The sequence below is a fragment of the Schistocerca cancellata genome, chromosome 1 (assembly GCF_023864275.1).
Source record: "Schistocerca cancellata isolate TAMUIC-IGC-003103 chromosome 1, iqSchCanc2.1, whole genome shotgun sequence".
NCBI lineage: Eukaryota > Metazoa > Arthropoda > Insecta > Orthoptera > Acrididae > Schistocerca > Schistocerca cancellata.
The window spans coordinates 82,515,732-82,535,924 of NC_064626.1; the positions used below are offsets into that span (position 1 = coordinate 82,515,732).

At 40.0% G+C, this 20,193-nt stretch overlaps 1 protein-coding gene across 1 annotated transcript in view; it reads left to right on the plus strand.

Moving 5' to 3' along the window:
• LOC126165849 (kinesin-like protein Klp98A) overlaps positions 1-20,193 on the plus strand; it is a 385,655-nt gene that overhangs the window by 345,763 nt on the left and 19,699 nt on the right. The window contains exons 19-21 of the mRNA XM_049920354.1: positions 2,118-2,367; positions 11,267-11,413; positions 11,532-11,653. Coding sequence (XP_049776311.1) covers positions 2,118-2,367; positions 11,267-11,413; positions 11,532-11,653 — 519 coding nt within the window. The remainder of the gene's footprint in view (positions 1-2,117; positions 2,368-11,266; positions 11,414-11,531; positions 11,654-20,193) is intronic.

Consider the following 20,193-nt stretch of genomic DNA (forward strand, 5'->3'; position numbering starts at 1 on the left):
TCCGAGCACTCCCACGCCCATTCCTCCTTGTGGGGGTCTCCAGTGCACACAATGTGCAGTGGGGCTCACCTACTAGTTGCTCCAAGGGTCGGATGATCGAGTGACTTGTCCATTCTTAGAATATCTGCCTTCTGATCTCAGTCAGACGACACACTTTTCCACAGCTACAGGGTATTTTTCAGCCACTGACCTTTGTTTCTGTTCCCCAGCTATAGCAGACTCAGTTCAGTGAGAAGTGGCTACAGATATACATTCTAGTGACCACTTCCCGGTGTGGATCCATCTGCCGAGTAGGGCAGTGGCTGACAGGAGACCACGAAGATGGATGATGCAAAGGGCAAATTGGTTGCAGACAGTCAGCAGGCTATTTATGAACAAAATTATGTGCACAGGAGATGGTGGCCCATATCACTTGTGAGATCCAACGGGCTGCCGCAGAGTCCATCCCCTGATCCAGTAACCACCTCAGACGATGGCCTGTACATTGGTGGAATGACAACGGTCAATTGGCAATCAGGGCCAGATGAACAGCTCTGTAGAACTTCAAACCCCGTCCAACTACAGAAAACCTTTATGCCTTCAGATCTGTGAGAGCGCATGTGAGGCGATTGATAAAAGAACAGAAGAGGGCTTCCTGGAATGAATTCATGACTTCCATCAATCGGTCCAGTTTCACTGCGCAAGCTTGGGACTCAATAAGGTAGATTTCAGGCAAGGGCAATACAAATCCCCTCAAGGCCTTGTCAAGTAATGGGGTCTTGATGGACATGCCAGAAGATATGGCTCAGGTCTTAGGGTTTTAGCTGAACACTTTTTTACTGTCGCTGTGACATCCAGACAAGCTCCTGCTTTTCAGGTGTTCTGTGGGACTGTGGAGATGAGTAAGCTTTCACATGATGAGGAAGTATACAACCTTCTGTTCTCAATTTGGGAACTGGAATCAGCTTTATCTGCAGTCAGAGACACTGCTCCAGGACCTGATAAGGTCAATTGCTTCATCATTTGTGCCATGAAGTGGAAGGACAGCTCCTCTCATGCTTCAACCAGATCTGGTTTGATGGACAGTACCCCATGACTTGGAAGGAGGCAATATTAATTCCATTCTGGAAACCAGGCAAGGGTTATAGTGCCCCCTATCAGTTACTGGAGTGTGGCCCTTATCAGTTGTATGGGTAAGACTCTTGAACAAGTGGTCAGCCACCACCTTGTCTGGCTGCTCAAATCTCGAGGTCACCTGAACTGTTCCCAGTGGTGTTTTAGGTGCTACCGTTCCACCATTTTTAGGGTAAGAGCTGTATTAGAAATGCCATTAGATAAAGAATCAGAAACCGTTTCAACTAAAGTTACTAAATACCCCGATTTTGCTATACTACGCAATAACGTTCAGTCACTCACAGATAAAATTTCCATGTTGGAAACACTACTCCAGCATGCACTAAATGCTTATAAAAAATTTTGGTCTTTCATTATTAACCTTCCTGAGCTCTGATACATTTGAAAATATAACATTAAGATGACTCACGAGATAATGAAAATGAATACAAAGTAAATTAATATAATTTTTTTAAATATATGTTATGCTTTATACTTTTTATGAGCATTTCAAATTTTAGGAAAATTGACAATGCAACAGAAACTGCTTGCAGTGCATGCTTGTAGTCTGAAGATGATCAGTGGCTGATCAAAACCCAATATGGCATTCTGAAATATTCATGTGAGTGTGTCAAAAAAATTCAAAAAAGCATAAGAACATGTCACACTTAAAATTAAAACCAGCATGCCATTTCAAAAATAAATATTTTTAGGACTCTTCATTTGATAACAGAAACAGTTACTAGCACTTGTTCAGTGTACTGCAAGGTCTCCCCCCACCCCCCCATCCCACCCTCCCCGTCGTCCCCCTCCAAGATACTCAATGTTAGTATCATTCACGTAACAGTCTTGAGCTCTTCATTCAGGGATACAGGGATATCGTGAATATATGTTCATTGACCTCCATATTGCTCGGTAGAGAAAAATATGATAACTGAGTGTGCATCCAGTGTTGATGGCGCATAATACTTTCAAATATCAATTCCCTAATATAATACCTTTGTCTCTGTTGTACATTTATGCAGATTATCACTGGATCTGAAAAGGGCCACAGTAGTGTCTCCATCTATACCTTCTACTGAAGAGACAGTGCTACCCACATTGTCAAGCTCGGTAGGCACTGGAGACACATTTCACACAGCAACTTCACCATGCTCAGAGAAGAATGACAATGAGTACCAGCCAGTCAGCAACAACTCCACCAGCTCTTTTGAGCATGTGTCCCCACTAACTGAGTGTCGTGCAAGTCCATATCACAACAACAAGTTGAACAAAGTAAGTGAATTTAGATCTGAATTATCAATACAGTGAACAACATGATGTCTCTCCTTTGTCCCTGATTTTACTTGTAATTAACATATGTGGTGCATAATTTAATGTCATATAAAAGTCTTCATAATCTAGATTATTTAGTTGGAATAATGATGTATACTGTAAGTGACTGTAGTTTCCTAGCATAAACAGTAACAAAAAAAAATTGCAGAGAAAAAATGTTTATATTTATTTCTAGCATTGAATGGAAGTAAGTGTACTGCAATAATCTTGATTTAATATTATTACTATTGTTGTTGTTGTTGTTGTTATGTTAGCTACTGTGGAAGTCAGCACAGAAGGAGAGAAGTTGCAGTGGCCGTGGTAGGAGTCCAAAGTGATCAGTACAAAACACTTGCACATTAATGTGACACTTTATTTCTAAAAAGGAAAGAAACATAACTTCTTGTTATGGAGTAGCTTGATGTGCTTCTTGTGCCTCCTACATGCAATTACATTTGTACACTATTTCTACTTGTAGAATGCAGGCTAACTTATTGCTCAATACTAATACTTTCAAAGTCTGTGACTGAACTGGGACCGACTAGCGATGGGCAGCTGCTCTGCAGCTACTCTGTCTCGCTGAAGATGTGGCACTGCCTGCTCTCTCCATTGGTGTATGGGTTGGTGCCTTCTTGATACCGTTTCACGGTGCCGCGCTGTTAGATGGGCCAAATCCCCCCCCCCCCCCCCCCCCCATATCCTCGCCGTTGCATGTAGGGAGCCATCTCACAACAGTGGGGGGAGGGCCAGGAAGCAGGAAATGGAGATGGGACCGAAGCCAAGCCCCGGCTGCACCCCAACATCTGTCCTGTGCTCCAAGGGGAATATCGGTCAGAAAACACCCAAAAAGGTGCCGACCCTCTTCCTGAGACAGTCTGACAAAAATGGAAAGGATAGCGATGACGATGATGCCAGGTCCACAATGGGTGCTGAGGCAAGTGCTGGGAAGTTGAGCTTTTGGAGTGGCGATGGCTATGGGTCCAGCTCCATCGGTTCCATGGGCAGTGCCGAAGTGGACCATGGGGGTGGCCGCAAGATCCCTGTAGAATGCAAGTCTGTGGAGAGAAAATTTGTGGAAGAATCACACAATTAATGAGCACAAATCTGTTTCTGTGGGTGGCACAGCAACTAAATACATGCAAGCACACAAATTTTTTTGATGTGGGCTGGTACTGTATTTCATACTGGTACTTTGACAATAACAAAGCCCAATGTTGCAGCTTCTGAATTGTGTGTGGCAGAACAGGTTTGGACAAATGAAACAAAGACTGAAGTGGCATATGGTCTAGGCAAGACTTATGACCAAACATATAATGGTGAAACTTCGTCATACCATTAATAATAGCAATTAGGGAATAGTTACATTGAGTCTTGGACAGTAACTTGAACATGAAAGATATCGACCTTACCTGTGAGCTAAATCTGTGTGAGAGCACAGCTCCAAACCTGTACAAAGAAGCATCCACTCCCAAAACCACAGGCTGAGCAGGATCAAAATGAACAAGGCGTGTGTCACTCAGAAAGGCATTTTTAAGTTTCTGGAATACATCCTGACACTCTTTGGTCCGAACGAAATGCGCATCCTTGCAGCACATTGCAATGGATCTGCAATCTGAGCTTCATTGGCTATAAACTGGATATAATATGTCATTAAACAATGGAAAATCCAGGACGGAATGTAACAGTATTATGAAAAGGAAAGTTGCTTCTCACCATTAGTGTGGTTTCAGTTGCCTGAGACTGCAGTCATGTGTGTGTTGCGTTTGTTTGTGCGTGCGTGCGTGCGTGTGTGTGTGTGTGTGTGTGTGTGTGTGTGTGTGTGTGTGTGTGTGTGTGTGTGTGTGTGTGTGTGCGCGCGTGTGTGCGCGTGTGTGCACATGCAAACGTTTGTATGTCTGTCTATTATTGACAAAGACCTTAATGGCCGAAAGCTATAATTGTGAGAGTCTTTTCGTTGTGCCCATCTGCGACTCAGCATCTCTGCTATATGGTGAATAGCAACTTTCCTTCTCATAATATTGTTATAATATGTCATTATAATATGTCTGCAATTCCGTTATGTTCCGCAAGGCAGGGAGGACCTGGATGGCCAGCAAATTTGCGTGTAGGGACTGAATGCCTTGGGTATTAAGAACATGGGCCAAGTACTGAATTTCAGTCTGAAAAAGTCACATTTGTCCAGGTGACACTTCAAACTTGCAGCTGGAAGTACTTGAAAAGCATACGAAGGCTGCTCATATGTTCCTCTGGTGTTTGTCATGACACCACAGCATCATCCAAGTAATTTGAACAGAATGGAACTTTTGCAATAAGCTTTTCTAAGTAGTGTTGGAATATGGCAGTTGCGGAAGTACAAAACTTGAACAACCCTAAATGTGTGTTGACCACAAACATTTTTGAGACACCTCATCTAGGGGAATTTGTAAATACACATCACATAAGTCAGTTTTTGAAAAATAGTGGCCTGCATCACGCCTGTCCATTAATTCCTCAGAGTGAGGTAAGGGATAAGTATCAGTTATTGTTTGTAAAACTCAAACAATGGAAAATCCAGGATGGAATGTAACAATATTATGAGAAGGAAAATCGCTACTCACCACATAGCAGAGATGCTGAGTCATGGATAGGCACAACAAAAAGATTTTCACACTTAAAAGCTTTCAGCCAATGGCCACACACATACACACTCACGCAAACACAACTAACACACACAACTGCAGTCTCAGGCAGCTGAAACCACGCTGTGAGCAGCAGTACCAGTGCATGATGGGAGTGGTGACTGGGTGGGGGAAAGGAGGACGCTGGGTGGGGAGGGGAAGGGAGGGGATGTATGGTGGGGATGGCAGACAGTGAAGTGCTGCAGGTTGGGCAGCGGCAGGGGAGAGGTGGGGAGTGGGAGGAAGTAGCAGAAAAGGAAAGAAATAGAAAAAATAAAAAAATAAATATAATAAATATAATAATAATAATAATAATAATAATAATAATAATAATAATAATAATAAAATAAATATAAAAAAGAAGACCGTGTGGCAGCGGAATGACGGCTGTGTAGTGCTGTAATGGGAGCAGGGAAGGAGCTGGATGGGCGAGGACAGCAACCAACGGAAGTTGAGGTCAAGAGGGTTACTCTTCTTTTCCGCTACTTCCTCCTCCCCCCTTCCCACCTCTCCCCTGCCTGCTGCCCAACCTGGAGCACTTCACTGTCAGCCATCCCCACTATACATCCCTCCCTATCCCCACCCCAGCCTCCTCCTTTCCCCCACTCAGTTGCCACTCCCATCATGCACTGGTGCTGCTGCTCGCAGTGTGGTTTCAGTTGCCTGAGATTGCAGTTTTGTGTGTTGGTTGCAAATGCGTGCACGTGTGTGTGTGTGTGTGTGTGTGTGTGTGGGTGTGGGTGTGGGTGGGTGGGTGGGTGGGTGGGTGTTTGTATTTATTGTTGACAAAGGCCATTGGCCAAAAGCTTTTAAGTGTGAAAATATTTTTGTTGTCCTATCCGCGACACAGCATCTCTGCAATATAGTTAGTGTTTGTAGATTCACAGTGGATTTAAAGTCAACACAAAGACAAAGTCTTCCAGAAGGCTTTGGTAAATTACTAAGGGAGAAGGCCATTGACCAGCCTGTATAGGAGCAATAACACCATTATCCTGCCATTCCTGAAGTTCACTTGCAGCTTTGTCTCCAAGTGCATGAGGGACAGGATGCGCCTGAAAAAACTTAATTTGTGCATTGTCCTTTATTGTAACATGTGCCACAACATTATTTGCTCTGCCAAGCTCTTCAGAAAACAAATCGGGGAACTCCTCAATCGAATGAGTAACACTGTCTTTTGGGTTGAAAGCAGAAATAGAAAGTACAGTGTCCTGAATACAAAGACCAAACAAATCAAAAGACTCTAAGCCAAAAATATTTTCACAGTCACATGAATGCAAGATAATAAATGTCTCTATTATGATGTGTAACTGGAATGTGACAGGCAAATTACATGTTCTGGAATGTCCTGACCTTTATATGCAGTAAGGTGCATGCAAGATTTTGTCAACTGTGGGGAGCCCAACTGTTTGTAATGGCATGATTAAGCAATGCAACAGAAGCACCTGTGTCTAACTGAAATCGCACACAGCATCTGACAGTGATGAAGTTCACAAACAGTTCTTTTGACTGTCATTGCACAGCACTTGGGCAGGGTGAAAGCACATCCTGAAGTTGGTCACTAATAGTACTGGTAGCCAGTTTAAAAAAGAAAAACTAGTCACTGAGTGAGAAGGTGCTTCATGCCTTCAAGAACGAATGGGGGTAGAGATCTTTTTCTGTTGCAAGCACACTGACTGTACATGACCTGGCTTCCCACAAGCAAAGCAAGTCATATTGCGTGAAGGGAAATTTTACCTTTTATGCTTGGAAAAGCAGTGGGGACATGATTTCACAGCAGATACATGCTTTGACACTTGTTTACTCTGTCCACGGCACAGTGGCCTGTTTGCGTGTGGTGGCCAGTCACAGGGCCGTACCTGTTTGTCAGTGTGCACTACACTGCAAGTGGGAGCTACCTGAAAGTTTTCCACGACACTATCACACGAGACCTGATGTTCAATAATTTGTAACACTTGTTTCAATGTAGGATCAGAATGTTTGAGAATTTGTTGATGAATCCTACTGTCTGGCACATTGCATGTAATTGCATCACAAGTCATTGTGTCACTGTAGTACTGTCCACAGCTACACCGAAAACAACACTTTCGTGTCAAGCCCTGAAGTTCAGTGACCCACTGACTGTATTTCTGTTCTGGATTTTTCCATAATTGAAGAACTTGTAAAAAGATGCAGCAGCAATCTGTACCTGATCCTTGTAATACTGAGTGAGGTCGGAAACTAAATCTTCAAAAACTAGCAACTCTGGCATACTAGTTGGGAATAACCTCTGAGCGAGGCACTAAACTCCCGTGCTGGCCATTGACAAGGAATAACAAAATTTCACAGTACCTTTCACTTGATGTGTAGAACAGTGAGCACTGAACTGTGCGTACCACTCGTTCCATTCCTCTTGTTGTTCATTGAAAGTTCAGAACGGTGGAATGCATTGAGGTGGTGCCACGGATGTGGTTGGCTGTTGTGGCTAAGTTGATGCAGCAGCAGTTCGTGCATTAATGAGCTACTGGACTGCCATTATCAGCTGCGACATTTGGTGGTTCTGAAACTGAATGAACTTCATTAGACCAAAGTCAGCTGCAACTGGAGGTGTAGGCACAGGTGGTTGTGTAGGAGGTGGGTCAGAGGCCATTTTAATGAGAGGACTGCTGCAACAAAGTATAAGCAATGCAAATACGTAAATAGCAGAAGTGTTGTGGCTAGTTTGCAAGAATGAACACAATTAGTATCAATATTACCCTGAAAGAAAAGAGAGAAATATTAGTGACGCACTGTGATGGAGCACTGAAGAGCAAAGGCAGCATTTGTTTCGGAATCCGTGGCTCCAGATGTTGTGTCTGCTGCTGTGAGAGTCAGCACTGACTCCAAAACAAGGAAGAATGAGAAGTTGCTGTGGTTGGTGGCAGGAATCCAAAGTGATATGTACAAAACACTTGCAGAATAGTGGAACACTTTATTTCTAAAAAGGAAAGAAAATTAACTTAACTTCTCATTATGAAGTGGCTTGATGTACTTCTTGTGCCTCCTACATGCAATTGCCTTGAAATACTATTACTACTCACAAAACGCTGGCTAAGTATTGTCTTCCTATTACTCGGTACCGATGCCCTCACAGCCTGCGACCAAACTGGGGCTGACCGGCAGTGGGCATCTGTTTAAGTCCGTATTGGCAGGGGGCGCTGGACTCTGTCTTGCTGGAAGTGTGGCACTGTCCACTCTTTCTATTGGTGCACAGGTCAGCACCTTCTTGATACCGTTCTGTGGTGCTGCACTGGTCAGTGTGGAATTGATGCTTTAGGACTGCACACACTGCACTACACTTATTACAATAAGTAAACAGTACTAAATATCACAGAAATTTATGTAGAGGTAAATCTGTATGGGAACATGAAGTACCATATGAAGACTGTGAAATATTCATAATTGACATCTGTGCTATCACCTACTCTCTCTTCAGTGTAAAAAACTTATATCTATGCATACAAGCCTCTGTAGTCTGTTGTTGACTGGATGTGCATAGTGTACCTGGGTCATGTTACTGGAACATACAGTTCTGTTTTCAGATGATGTGCTAATAGAACAACTATTGGTACATTTGCTTCTTCCTCTTCTTCTTCTTCTTCTTATTTTTCTTTCTGTTTCAAGGAGTAGATGATTCACCTGCTCCAGTCACATAGGAAAGAAGCCAATGTTTCCGTGGTCCCCCAAAGTCTCCTTTTACCATTTGGTACATATCTGCACCCTTACCTTGTACTCTTAAGTCACCTTTTAGTGTGTGGAAGAGGGTACTTCACATACCATTGACATTTTCCGGTTCTAATTATGAATGATTTGTGGCAAGAAAGGTTGTCGGTAAACCTCCGGGTGAGCTCGGTTACCTCTAATTTTATATTTATGGTATTTTTGTGAGATATACTGAGCAAGAAGCAGTATATTAATTAACAGATCCCAGGCTGATGAGCAATATTCAAGTTATGCTCGAAAGAGGACTTTGTAAGCTCCCTCCTTTGTGTATGGACTACAATTTTTTTGGTATTCTTCCTTCTTGCATTCTGTTCAGGTGTAAGAGCCATCTTTCTTTATTGTTGTTAGTTCACCATCTGTTTTAGAAACATTCAGTTTTCACCGCACATCATTTTTAAATGTGTACAGTCTTGGACAGTCTTTCAGGGATCTCAGGAGTCTCATTTCTGATCCCTGCATCTTCATGAGCTGTTTAGCACTTGTCAGCCAATTCTCTGAGCTGCAAAGCAAGACTGGCACAACTGTGACTTCATTCTTGTTTCTTTTCTTGTTTCCCTGTGTGATGTTTTTGAGATTGTTCCATATATGGCCTGATACTTACCCAGTTTGTGATGGACGTAAAAATCAATGCCATATAATTTATATGAAAGCCAAAATATTAGAATGAAACACTTGCTCAGTAGGTCTATTATGTCTTCATTTAACCTGAAATTTCTGTAATTTTACCATCACGGTAATTTCACAGTGTTAATGTGGGAAGAAGCCTGTTTACTCTTCGTTGAATGGGAACTCACAAAATTTTAACTGCAAGTTGTTACATGTCACACAGAAGATAGTTAAGCAGAGGAAAATCTGGGATGGAATAAGAACAATATAAAATAGAATACATTGCTATTCATAGATGAGGTGTTGAGTGGCAGACAGATACATTCAAGTGAACTGTTGCATTGTTTGTCATTCTTCGGATGAAGTGTCCCTGCACGCACACGCGACACACACACACACACACACACACACACACACACACACACATTGGGAACTGAGTTTGCTGAAGGAAAGTACTGATCAGCCTTTCTGCCACTTTGTAATTTGAACTGTAATTTGTGTTTTCTTACGTTAACTGTTTCCATTGTTAATCATATGTCACACAGTAATAACAATATCTCTTGTATATTTTCATTGCATTACCAGTTTGTTTGTTTTTGTGTCTGTGTGTGTGTGTGTGTGTGTGTGTGTGTGTGTGTGTGTGTTTATAACAAGTAGTGTAGCTACAAATGTTGTGTCTCTGTCTAGATGCTGTTGTTGACATTTTTGCATCTATGCTGACAGCGTTAATGTTTTTGTCAAGAGTAAGGGAAACTTAAAAAATACTACTAAATCGAGTCATTACACTATTTAGCTCAGACTTGGGGGTAAAATAAAGATGAAGTTGTAGAAAATGTGGTGTAACACTTCACCTTGGAGAAAGTGATGTGTTACCCAATGTCTATCTAAAAGACAAATGATGTTTATTAGTTAAGTAATGAGTTTAGAAACAATTAATAGTTGAAGTTTATTCTTACTTGTACATGAACACAGCTTTGAATGGATGGAGTGTGTCTGCAAGGTGAGATGACGATAGCAGCTTTATTGCACTTCGCAGAGGTTTATTCCATGCTGCCATATCCTGGCTTGGAAATATCCTGCGCACCATGGAAAAGCAAGTACTGTGACAATTGAAGTGATGTCATGGGAGACAGTTGAGTGAGGATTGGCTTTTTAAATTTCAAACATCTTACAGAATAAATGTCAAATTGATATATGTTGTTATAACGTGATGAAGTGATTCCATGTTGTAAAGGAAGGATCAGTATATTAATAATTTATGAAGAAGTGCTTTCTGTTCTTTAGTAGAGAGTTGGAGATTCAGAAAACCTTACAGCTTCCAGCACAGGAAAAGTTGATGAGATGAGGAAGTCCAAAGCAGAGAAGGAACATTGAATCAAGAAGCAACAGTTCAGAATATAAAGTAGCAGCAATCATAATCAAAATATACACATGTCATAATATTAAACTAGGGATCAGTTCAAAAGGAGACTAAATGCTTGGTGACAGTCGAAATGGGACATGTTAATAAAATTAATAGAAGAATTATTTTATCTAACAAGCAAGAATACACAAGGAAGACATCCAGAATTAGTGTGGTACAGTTCTAGAAAATAAAACTTCGGTGACATCAGATATTGACATTAAACTGTGGAGAGAGCTCATGAAACTGCACATCTGTTCCGTAACTTTGTCTGGAAATGGAACTTAAACTGAGAGTCTGCTTACCATACCAGATGGACATTTAGATTTAGTCACAAACCTAATGTTCAGGTCATTTTAATATCAATGGACCATAGTTACGTGTTAATTTGTTAATTTGTGTTTACTGAGAATTGGAAGTAAACTAATGACTTAGTGTATGTTTTTGTTGTTTCCAGAATGGTATAAATTCCGTCTCACATGGCATAGGGGCTGTGCAGATGATGCAACAGTTGTGTGAACGGATGGGACAGCAAAAGATGCTCATTATCAGAACACTGGAGGGTGAAAACTGCAGCAAGTCTGAGCTGAATCAACAGATCGCAGTACGTACCCAGAATACACAGTTTGGCTGACTTGTGATACTGTTTTGGTATTGTATAGCTTATATTTTATGTATGTTTGCATTTAAATGACTAACATATGTTTTTTTCATTGTTGTAGGTATTGCAGGAACTGAAGCGGCAATATGTTAAACTAGAAATGGCTCTGGAGCATCAAACCCAGGGAGACATCACAGTTAGCAGTGATGAGTCTGAAGATCTGTCAACATCAGCTGATGACGGGTTTGTACAATCTTGTACATGTATATCAGTAAATGCCAAACAACAAAAAAACATAAGTAATATTGAGCAGACTTCAAAAAATTATTAAATGGCAGCTCTAGTTTCAAAACACATTTCTTTCATAATGCATACATGTACACATGCAGAAGTGGTCATGAACTCTCTCTCTCTCTCTCTCTCTCTCTCTCTCTCTCTCTCTGTGTGTGTGTGTGTGTGTGTGTGTGTGTGTGTGTGTGTGTGTGCGTGCGCACATGCGCGCACTCGAGAACGCGTGCGTGCGCGCGCATGTGCACTACGTATTTTGTGTTATGCAGATGTTTAAAGAAAAGATAACAGCATTAGCATTTTTTTCACATTGTTTGCATTACATTTCATTTGGCAGTGCCCATTCATACTGGTGGAGAGCTGACTGGTAGTCATATCAATTTACAAAGCTGAGCAATGGTTGCAGCAGAGCTGATATATGACATGGCTGGTTTCGGAGGTAGTTCAGTTTCTGATGGGTTAGCATAAACCTGGTGATAGGTCTGGAATAGGAAGTTCAGGGTGGGTGGATTGGGCACATCTTGCACCTGCATCTTTGCCCTATGTCAATGGGGTAGGATTGTGAGTGGTGTAGGGATGGACTAGGATATTGTGGAGGTTGAGTGGGTGACAGAACACTACTTAACAAGAGATGGAAATGATCTTGGGTAGGGTGTCCATAATTTCAGGGCATAATGATAGATAATCAAAACCCAGATGTAGGATGTGGGGGTGGTGGGAGGATTTTGGGTGGTGGGAGGATTTTGGGTGTGTTTGGATATGGCACAAGAAATCTGCTTGCCGTCTAGGTCTCTGGGATAGTGCCTGGCCATGATGGCCTTTGTGAGAAATTCATTATTCTGGGTAGGGGAGCACCTGTCACTGCAATTTGCCATTCCCAGGTGGCCAGGCTGTAGGGGAAGGGTTTCTTGGTGTGGAAGGGACGACATCTGCTGAAATGCAGGTGGCTTTAATGTGGGTAGAGGTGCATATGAAGTCATCAGAGAGGAGGAGGTGCAGAAGAGAGCTAAGTGAAGTGGATGGGAAAGAAGGTTCTGAGGTTGTAAAAGAATGAGGATAGGATATTCTGGCTCTGAGTTAGATCATTAACGTATATCACCAATGAACATGAACCAGGCTAGAGGTTTGGGGATTTTCGATGCTAAAAAGTTTTCCTCTAGACAGCTCATAAACAGACTGGCACAGGAGGGTGCCATGCAGGTGTCCATGGCTGTGCCATGAATTTGTTTCATTTCTTCCCTTCAAAGGAGAAATAGTTGTGCATTAGGATATAATTAGTAAGATGTGTGAGGAATAAGGTAGTGGGTTTGGTGTCTGAAGGACATTGGGAGACAATGTTAAGTAGGGGCAAGACCATGGGCATGGAGGATTTTGGTGTATAGTGAAGTCGTGTCAACAGTGACGAATAGAGATCTAGGACATAAGGACATAAAGGGGTGGGTACGGTGGAGAGTAGGTGAAGGAAGTGGTTGATATCTTTGTTGCGGGGAAAGGGGGGGGGGGGGGTAGATTTTGAGTGCTAAGTTGGAAGTGTTGGTCAGTGGGGGCTGAAATTCTTGCAGTGTGAGTGCAATAACCAGCTACAACAGGGCATCCAGGATTGTTGGGTTTGTGGATTTTGGGGAGCATGTAGGTGAGCGTGCACCAGTTGGTGGCAATCCTTTTAGCTAAAGCCACGTAATCCCAACACTGAACCCTGCCTCTCCCAATTTACACCACCATCCAACCATGATCCTAGCCCCTGTTAACTTTCCAGGGATTCCTTACCTCCAACTTGGCCTGAACATCCTTCCCCATATCCCTTCCTAAGAACACCAACATTTCAACAGAAGAAAGGCCTGTCGTACAGATCCTGACTGTATCATGCTACTTGCAGACAAAAGTTCCACTGCTGTCGATAAGAATTGCAGTGACTACCTGGTGGAACAGGCCTCCGGCAGTTGTCACCTCCACCTATAAACTTGGCCAGAGTGATGTGACCCAGGAGTCAAAATAACCTACAATCCCTACTTGAAGCCTTAGGCCCTTTCCTGAACATTTCCTCTGAATATTTTTCTCACCCACCTTCCATGGCTCCAAGAGAACAGACACACATATATAATTAAGCCAAGTCTGGTCAATGATCCTTTCAGTGCAGATGCACACCTTGCTCTAACTCTTTTGGAAATCAGCAGAACGCCACAATCAATGTGGATAATGGCCAATGACACTATGTCAGTATTGTGTGGATACATTAGAATTTGGGTTTAATCAGTCATGTTAGGGTAGTCCATGAAGTTGTGATGAGCGCCATATCTGGATGGCTTTGTGGTCAGAGCATCTGTCTAGTGAAATTTTAAACTGGTATGAAGTGGTCAGAAGAAGGGAGAAAAAACATAGTGAACAGATGAAAGAATACTGAAAGAAAAGAACAGAACAATAGACAAGAAGTTGAAATCTGCCAGTCCCAGTCATCCGTGGTTGACCCATTCCAGAATAGGGAAGGGAGTGGGGGACAATTAACAAAGAAAGGGTATTTGTTTCAAACAAGAGCTAACAGAAAAATTATAGAAATGATCAAAATCATCTGTAAATGTCTCAAAGAGAATGTTAGAAGGAATAATGAATATTTGATAAGAGAAAGGATTGAAACAATGAGAGTACAAAGAAAACGAAACAGAAACTTATGAAGATCATCCAGAAAGTAAGTTCCAGTGACAAAAAAATCAAAAACATCAGTATGTAAGAAATATATATTTCATCTTTTGCAGAGATTTCCTCAAGATAGCCATCATTGCTATTTAACATTTATAATCCTGATGCACCAACACTTGTATGCCTCTGGGGTAAGTGTCTGCCACCAGCATCTATACCTTATTGTCATTGTCGGAATGTTTTCCTACCAGAAAAAGCACCAGGACAATGGACAGATGAAAATCGCTTAGTGCAAGGTCAGGGCTGTAGGGTGAGTAGTTGAAGATCTCTCACCCAACACCATTTTCTTTATATATATGGAGGAATGTCAGTGATATGATCAGACACTTATTTTTACACCCATCCATCAGCTGTCGTGAAAACAAACTTGCACATGCTTTGTGGCAACTAAGCCATTGTGTGATAAATTTCTGCAGCAGTGTCTGCAAAATTGCATGCCACACTCTTTTTATCAGTTCTGTCATCACCAGTAGCAGTTGGTCACCATAATCTTTTCTGTGTGGACTGGTTTGCCCTTCAGTGAATTGCCAGCAGAATCATCTACCCACACTATTGCTGTTGATGTTGGCTCTGTACTCATGGCACTGTTAGGGGTGGATCTGTAATGGAGTTTGCTTCCGAACATGCAGAAATCTGAAAGTTGCACAAAGCTCACAGTTTGTGAGAAACCACATCAGTGCTACCATTTTATCATAGTTCTGTGAAATAATGAATGTTGTCACAATATTGATACTGCATCACATAAAAGCCTGTGTAGTACCACATATAGGAATTCTAATCCAATTCTCCTAGGATTCATGGAGTTTGAGGATCTTTTTGACTTATGGGGGAATATTCCTAAGTGTCAATAAACAATTGTGATGAAACTTGGTGGGTGTGTAGAAGAGTAAAACGAGTGCAATACTTGTTGTTTGTTTATGCCCAGTTTCACTTTAAGAGGTAAAATACATCCCAAAACATAATTTGACATTTTAGGTTTAGAGGGAATATCTTTGAAACAATGATATATAAAAAAAATTTTCATATAAAATTTGATATGTACTGTTCTTGAAAATGGTATAATCAACTTTTGTAATAATTTGAAATTTTTCAAAATACCCCATCACCATTGATTGATTTTGTTAAATGAGAACTTTTATTACAACATAAATTAAAGCAGCTTTCAAGCTACATACATCCATGTGTAATAAAGCTGGTTTTTGAAATACCATTTTTGGAAAATAAGTTGTACACAATGTGCTTTCAGAGTAGTTTCAACTTACATAATTAAAATATATAAACTTCATTACTGTTGTATTAATGGCGAGTTTGGACCAAGTTTTCAAGAATCTCTTTTTGAAGTCCCAGATGTCTTTGTAACAGCATAAAAATCTGGCAAGCAATTGTCTGACCAGATCAACAGCTATTTGAAAGAGTTTTCTTTCCCAGGGAGGGAGAAATACCAGTATTATCATTAGATTCTTGCAGCGGTCAATGTGAAAGAACCATTTACAGCATCATGTCTGTGGACAAGGAACTTGCTCATCAGGCGATCCCAAGGAGCTTGATGGCACACATACACCCTGAGGGACACATATAGGTTTCAGTGACAGAAGAACTTTATGAGAAGACTTTCAAATCTAGTTTTATGGAATGATTTTGATGTCAGTCTCCACAATATTAACATACTGCAGTCATTAGTACATAATCATTTCTCTTCACCAAGGCTTATGAATGTACTGAAATATGCCTGATACAAATTAGGATATTTAGAGTATCACTCATGATGATTTAAAATAGTATTGAATTTTGTGTTACGTCACCTTCTATGTCGTGTATGTAACGTGAAAGAATTTTGTTCATTTTATGTGCATGGTGTAGAAAAGTTATGTTTTAAGCATTTCTTTATAGATTATCATTATTGTAATTATTTTCTAACATAATAATGAGTCACTTGTTGTTTTCAATTAACAAAATATACAAATGTGAAATGTTAAACTAAAAGTAAAAAAAGGAATGTAAAATACAGTTTAAAATATAAAACAAACGTAATTAAAATTCATAGTTAGAATAGTAATGAATGTTTAGATATTTTAATTAGGTATGTTGAAACTACTCCAACAGAAAATTGTGTACAGCTTATGTTCCAGAAATGATATTTCAGAAACCAGCTCTAGTTTTATTTTTTTAATTAATGTGGTAACAGACATTTTCATGTAGTGGTGGGGTATCTTGAAAAATTTCACATTATTACAAAAGTTTATTATACTATATTCAAGAACATTAGTTACATAGGAATTTGTATATGAAAAACATTTTTTGTATATCATTATCTCATCAAGATCGATTATTGATATTTGAGGATGTTCCCTTGTTAGTTTCAACAAAACCTATACTTAAAGCCTTAGAGAAACAAGGCATTGATTCAACCTGTGCTAAAGAAAATCTACATTAATTTTACAGATTGTATTAGACTTCATCCGGATTGTGAGAAATCCAGAATTGAAAGAGAGGTAAGACAAGGAGATCCCATATCATTATAACTGTTCTCAGCAAACATAGAGATAGTTTAGAATACTAGAACAGGGAAAAAAAGAAAAATGTTAATTAAGTGAAAAACATTGTTATGACACTAATGACAATGAACTGAAGGTGCGCAGGACATTTAACCTAGTGAGTGGAAAGTTAATGGACCAAGGAAGTTCTTCCAAGAGATAACAGGAGAGTAAGACAATGATGGAATGGAAGGTGGGAGGAAAAGATAAAGGAACATGATGGAGCAACACTGAGGCATGTTGTATATGGCCATAATGCAAGTAGTAGCCTGGAAGTTGCTTTAATGCAGCACTGGAAACAAAATGGCTGGTAATGACTGTGATGTAATATAATCATACCTCAGTGCAAGCACGCAGACCTGTCTTCCAGAAGCTTGATTTCAGTGTTATGAAAAGGGTTTATCATAATATTGTTAATATTGTAATTATTCCATCAGGATTTTCCATTGTTTGATGCTTTATTTCAAGGCAGATAGGGAAAATAGGATTTGCTTCTTTTCAAGTGAGCAAATGATAGCATTCAAACATGTATCTGACAAAGTAAAACTTGCTACCACCACTGCTGAATTGTGTGTTTTGCTGTCTTGGCCACGATCATAGTCTTAGCACATTTTATTCATTATTTTAAAAGAAACCATGAGAAATGAAAAGTCAGTATCCTCTCAGATTTTCCCAGGTAGCACAAACCTCCCTGTGCACACTTAATAATAGGGGCACAGCATCTAGCTCTAAGAGGAACCAACACTGCACTGTTCTACATCAATTTGTCTGTCTGTATTTACAAAGAAAATGGCTCTTGGAATGTTACTTCTAATGGCATGCTCCATGGGATTGCTGAAACCCTGTAGAACAGTGTAGTTTTGAGCAGTTTCACTTCACTGTCAGGTACAAAATATGTATGACTACTGTTCAGTAAATGCAAGTTTCCATATTCATATTTGAAGTATGTGTAAGGCTATTTGTCATGATTATCACATGGAATATTAACCGAAATAATTTATCAACAGCTCATTAAAGTTAGAGAATTTGCTTTGAAATGTTTCGATTTTGAGTACTAGACACCAGGAAAGATAAAACATGTTACTGGGACTCTAGAATAACAGTAGAAATTAGTTTAACTGTGGTTAGATGTATGTAGCAAATGTATTTAGCTATAATGTGTTGCGATACAGGTGCCTGTCAGTGTAGTTAATGAGTCTAGAATTATAAAAGACATCAATATCCTTGAAATCACATTACTGAAAATATTCGTATTATTTAATGGAAAAAACTGTAAGTAATTTGAGCACAAATTTTTAAATAATAGTTACTTCTCTGAAGCACATGTCACTCATGGCTTCTGTACAGGGGAAGGCTGTGAATCTCTTATCAGTGTGGTCAAATTCTCGAATGCCTATCTGTGGACTTTTTGTCCCTTCAGTTATGTCTCAAAAGCATGTATTTGACAGTTCTATTTATTTTATTTTTATTTACACATCAAGATCTGTAGGACCAGTTTGAGAAGCATATCTCCAAGGTCATGGAATGTGTCAGTACATGAAATTACAACATAAAAGTTATAAAAGATAAAAATATAATGTTTATGGTCCCAAAAAAAGGTCAAGCCATAAATTTAAGTAAACGCAATCAACAATCAGCTTGAGTTTTCAATGAACTCCTCAACAGAATAGAAGGAGTGACCCATGAGGAAACTCTTCAGTTTTGATTTGAAAGCACATGGATTACTGCTAGGATTTTTTTTTATTCTTGTGTTAGCTTATTGAAAATGGATACAGAAGTGAGCTGCACACCTTTCTGTACAAGAGTTAAGGAAATCCTATCCAAATGCAGGTTGGATTTCTGCTGAGTATTAACTGATTGAAAGCTACTTATTCATCGGAATAAGCTGATATTGTTAACAAGGAACAACAGTAAAGAATATATATATTGAGAGGCCAATGTCAAAATACCCAGACTAGTGAAAACCGGTCGACAAGAGATTCGTGAACTTACACCACTTATTGCCTGAACCACCCATTTCTGGGCCAAAAATATCCTTTTAGAAGGGGAAGAGTTATCCAAAAATATAATACCATATGACATAAGCGAATGAAACTAAGCAAAGTAGACTAATTTTCTTGTCGAACGAACCACTTACTTCAGATACCATTTGAATAGTAAAAATGGAAGCATTAAGGTGCTGATCAAGATCCTGAACGTGGGCTTTCCATTACAGCTTACTATCTATCTGAATACCTAGAAATTTAAACTGGTCAGTTCCATTAATCATATGCCCATTCTGTGAAATTGAAACGTTGGGTTTTCTTGAATTGTGTGTTAGAAACAGTAAAAACTGAATCTTACTGTGATTTAGCATTAGTTTATTTTATACAAGCCATGAACTTATGTCATGAACTGCACTATTTGAAACTGAGCCAGTGTTGCACCCAACATTCTTTACTACTAAGCTAGTGTCATCAGCAAACAGAAATTGAGTTACCCGTAATACTAGAGGGCGTATCATTTACGTAACTAAGGAACAGGAATGGCCCCAACACTGATCCCTGTGGCACCCCTTATTTGACTGTACCCCACTCAGATCCCACATCACAGCCATTCTCAGCACTGTGAATAATAGTTTTTTGCTGTCTGTTGTTAAAGTAAGAGGTGAACCAATTGTGAGCTACTCCCTGTATTCCATAATGGTCCAAGTTCTGCAGCAATATTTTGTGATCAACACAATCAAATGCTTTGGTTAAATCAAAAAATATGCCTAGCATTTGAAACCTTTTGTTTGACCCACCCAGTACCTCATGGAGAAAAGAGAATATAGCATTTTCAGTTGTTGAACGACTTCTAAAGCCGAACTGTACATTTGGTAGCAAATTATGTGATATAAAATGATCAATTATCCGTACATACACAGCCTTTTCACTAACATTAACAAACACTTATGGCATAGAAATGGGTCTAAAATTGTCTACATTATTCTTTTCTCCCTTTTTATAAAGCGGCTTTACTACTGAGTACTTTAATCGTTCAGGAAACTGACGATTCCTAAAGGAAAAATGACAAGTATGGCTAAGTACAGGGCTAATGTGTGCAGCACTGTACTTCACTATTCTGATAGGCTCTTCATCATATCCATGAGAGTCCTTAGTCTTCAGTGGTTTAATTGTTGACTCAGTCTCCCCCTTATCGGTATCGCAGAGGAGTATTTCAAACAGCAATCTCGGAAAGGCATTTGCCAAGAGAGTTATATGATTCCCTGTAGAAACTAAATTTTTA